We start from the raw sequence: 4,141 nt of genomic DNA, 5'->3' as shown, positions 1-4,141 counted from the left end.
TTTATTAAATCAATTTACTAGCTACTTAATTGTTAGGCTAATGAGCTCAAACCCAATTAAAAAATCACTCACAAGCACACAAAACCCAAGCAGTGCTACAAAAAAAAAAAAAAAAAATCACATACACACATACATACGCGCTAGATGCTGTAGTACAACGTACGTGAGACACAATTACCTTTCTATCCTCTCTAGTAAGGATAGAGCAATCTCCAGGAGTATAATCCCAAATCTTTTTTGGAGGCTGATGGAAAGCAGAGGAAGGAAATGAGGAAATGAAGATAAGGAAAGACATCACAGAGAATATGGAAACCGGATTAGAACAGAGGGGGAATACAATAGGGGATTTGCATCCACACTGAAAAGAAATTAAAAAAAAAAAAAAAACACAACAGAGAAAGAGAGATAGAAAGAGGGATAAATCCGCTATAGCACAAATATCAAGAGACCATGGGAGGCAAAAGGGAGCATACATGCAGTCTGGGAGGGGCTGTTTTCAGTAGTGTTTGAGGAAATTTTTTATTTTTGCAAGGTGCTCTAAGGGATTTTGGACTCTCTAGAGGGAGCCCACAGCTGGTGGTTAAAGCATTCTTAACACAAAACCAAAACAAAATGGGGAAAAAAACCACACAGTCATAAAAAGCATTTGTTTTGCTCATTCTTCTTTTCAAAAGGAAAGGGTAAAACAAGGGCCTTCGATAAAGAACAGGGAGAATCTTTCCCACCCCCGCCAGCCTATGGATACATACCATGTGAACAAATGGCTGAATTTCCAGTGGTGGCATTGTGGGGCAATGAGAATGCAGAGTTGTTATTTTTTATTTCACTGGTTTGGGGGTTTGTTTGTGGGGGGTTTTGGTGGAGAAAGTGGGACACATGGAGGTTTGGGAACTAGTTATTTAAAATTTATCCTATTGGTGAAGGCGCCGATTTCAAAATAGGATTTTCCTGTTTGGATGCACAAGTAAATATCAGGGAGGATTATTCAAAGTGAAAGACCTTTGCCCTGACACTCCTATCCAAATAATACCATGCCAATATCCTCATTTCACCAGATATGCACCTCTCACTGACATGCTTAAAGAGACTTTGTTCTTACTTTGTGAAATCAGAATACATTTGCTCTGTTTCCAAACAAAAATAACCTCTGTTGGTTGGCAAGCTTAGCATCATCCTACATGCCCACACTGACTTCTGTGACTAGATCGTCTCTGACAGGGAATCTCCCAGTGTCAGTCTATCAAAGGTGAGACTGAGCTACAGCACTTGGGTCTTGGTCCAAATTCCTTCAGGTTTCTAGACTGCCTGGACCTGTAGTTTGAATCCAGCCCACTTCTACATTTGGACAGCCACTGCGTGGATTGCAAACACTGTAAACACCTATTTCTTATCCATCAGATCAGCAGCTGCAGGTAGGTAGATGGGGCTGCAAAGAGTTAGGTTTGAGATTCGGAGGGACAAACTGGAGGGAAGGAGGTGAGAAGGCAGGACATGCACCCCTTTTTCCAGCCCCCCTGCTTCTCTGTTTATAGCAAAGAGCTTGCTTAGTGCTGTCTCAGGAAGGGCTGGGACAAAGTGCCCATGTGTGTGATCCCGCAATCACAATGGAAGACAACTGAGCTCTAGACTGCCTGAATGTCAAGTTTTGTTGATGGGCTCCAAGGAAGGAACGTGTGGGGATTCAGTCTCAGCAGCACACTGAAAAAGCATCCGTGCTGCAGAGACTGATCTACCTGTCTGCAGGGCACGCGCCTGTCCACGGAGCTGCCTAGAAATGCACCTGGGATGCTGGTCCAGCAAAGTGTTGCTTCAGCTGCCCTAGGAAGTGCATGTGCTTTCCTCAATGGGGAAAGCCCCGTCCTGGTCATTCTGATGTGTATAGAGAGCAACACCCACAGGCTCACAAGAATCCTGTGCTCCCTTTTACCAAGGATTTTCCTGCCCACATCATATAGCTGCAAATAAAGTCATAAAGCCAGGGGAAATCATCCTGTAGAGCTACACTTTATCTCCAGCATTGGAAAAAAAAGCTGGGACAAACAGAGAATCTTTGAAAATCCCAGGCGCTGGTAAATGTCAGTTAAAACGCTCTGATTAGGCATGGGGCTTAGCCACTAGCTGGTCACAAAAATCTGGTCCTCTTGTGACCTGAGTAAGCAAAGCTACATAAAGCATGCTCTTTTGGCTCTGGTGACGAAGCTCAGAGGGAGCTTTGCTGAATTTCTGTCAGGTTTCAGAGCAGGTAGCTATAAAAGTCTGAGATGACATCCTCAATCCAAGTGCCTGATGTAACGGCAAAGCACTATGTACATAGTACCCCGTTCACGGGTTGGCATAGTTGATCAGGGAGCATAGTTCTGTGGCTTTTGAGCTAGAGCACGTTGACATGGGATATCATTTCAAGGCAAGCTGTAAGAAAGCAGCCCTTAACAACAGTGCCCCGAGCAAGGTGGGGAACTTGTCACCAGAACAGACGCTCTGCTGAACGAGAGATGGATTGCTGGTGCAGCCTGAGATGCCCTCTTCTGAAGCAAGGCCAAGGCTGCATGACTAAAAGCACAAACACACACTTCTAAGGAACAGCTATACCCTGACTTCTAGAAAGGCCTGAGGGCATAAATGTTCTCCTTTCTCTGACACATTTTCCATTAACTTACACTAACTTGAAGGATCATAGAGATGACAAACCTTCATTCATTGCAAGAACATATGGCTATTAATTACACGGCAGCAAGAGAAGCAGGTTTCTTCTCACTTTGTGGAAATCTTAAACCATGACAACTTGTGAGGGGTTAAATCCTTAGACTGACATCACTTGAGAGCCTCAGTGAGGTGACTTCTACTGCCTAAAAGTTATGGGGTCTCATCTCAAACACTGTTGAAGGTCCTTCTTTAGCTTACGATGGAAGGTCCATAGCTATAAAACATAGTTTTCTATGACAGAACAGACTACCCAGCCACTGTACATGTCTGTTTTTCAGCAAGAATTACATTATTTTTATGATGAGATCAGACTGGGCACCCAACCTCAGGCAGTTACATTCTATGCAGAAGAATTTTGTCACTTCTGTGAAAACAGAGGACAGAGACTAGATTTAAAGAAAACCTGCCCTCTGGTGTCCATGTGCAATGGCCTTTTAAACCAGCATTGAACCTTAAATGTATTTTGGGTTTTTTGTACATGCAGGGAAATCTCAGCAGCACTCAAAAATGGTGTGCACGGGCATTTGGCAATTGACCTCAAGGAGAAAGGAGAAACAACCACTATACTTGAATAGATGTGAGAGGCTGACAGTGACCCTCTGGTGCAGTAAGAGTAGCTTATTAAACAGTATTTAATAATGAAGTTAATAGTGTTTAATCAGTAAGAACCAGGCCATAAAATGCTTTAAAGTCACATTTTTTCCAGTAGCCATGACCACTGATGTGTTCCCTCCATCAAAATGTCCTTTGTCCTATTGAATAATTAAGCTTTGCTTCATCTTCTTCCAGAGTGGGAAATCAAGGCTTTTTTTTTTTTTTTCTCCCCACACATAGCAACACGGCTCCATTTGAAAAGAAAGCACACTGTTCTCAGACTCCTTTGGTTTCAGGGAATGGCAAGGGCTATTCAACACAGACTGATGCACCCCATTTAGGCAACGGGCAGCTCCACGCATAAGGAACTGAGCAGGAAACAGGGTCATGATCTGTTTGTGGGTAGCTGGAAATTACTGACCCACAGTTTACAAGCCAAGGCCAGGAATAAATGAGTGATTCTCCTTGACTTAAAGCTACCTGTCAGCCATCCTAGATCTTGTTAGGCAGAGGGAGAATAACGGCTTTGAATAAGGACTTTCAATAATGAGAACAGGGCATTACTTCTAACATTAACAACAAAAATGGAGTTTGAACTATGGTGTGTGAAAAAATATTGCCTTGTTGATACATATGGCCGGAAGGTGGGGAATGTGTGTAAATGGCTTCAAAATACTTAAAGTGGTCACAGAACAGCTGCTTTACATCAGTACCGGGATGATGTTATGAACAATCACATTTTTAAATGAGTAAGGCAGCTGTTCCAGGTTTAGGGCCTAGCAAAGAGATGTGACAATCATTTAAAAAAAAAAAAAAAAGAAAAAAAGAAAAAAAAAAGCAGGTT

The 4,141-nt window shown here is 42.7% G+C and overlaps 1 protein-coding gene across 15 annotated transcripts in view; it reads right to left on the bottom strand.

Annotated features, from left to right (window-relative positions):
* SORBS1 (sorbin and SH3 domain containing 1) overlaps window positions 1-4,141 on the bottom strand; it is a 145,753-nt gene that overhangs the window by 31,250 nt on the left and 110,362 nt on the right. For all 15 annotated transcript variants that reach the window (XM_009277676.2, XM_009277678.2, XM_009277679.2 and 12 more), the window contains one exon: window positions 179-244. In XM_009277676.2, coding sequence (XP_009275951.1) covers window positions 179-244 — 66 coding nt within the window. The remainder of the gene's footprint in view (window positions 1-178; window positions 245-4,141) is intronic.

This window comes from Aptenodytes forsteri, unplaced genomic scaffold, assembly GCF_000699145.1.
Source record: "Aptenodytes forsteri isolate BGI_AS27 unplaced genomic scaffold, ASM69914v1 Scaffold15, whole genome shotgun sequence".
NCBI classification, from domain to species: Eukaryota; Metazoa; Chordata; class Aves; order Sphenisciformes; family Spheniscidae; genus Aptenodytes; species Aptenodytes forsteri.
Note: the sequence above shows the minus strand (reverse complement) of the source record. Positions and strands in the feature narration are given on the sequence as shown.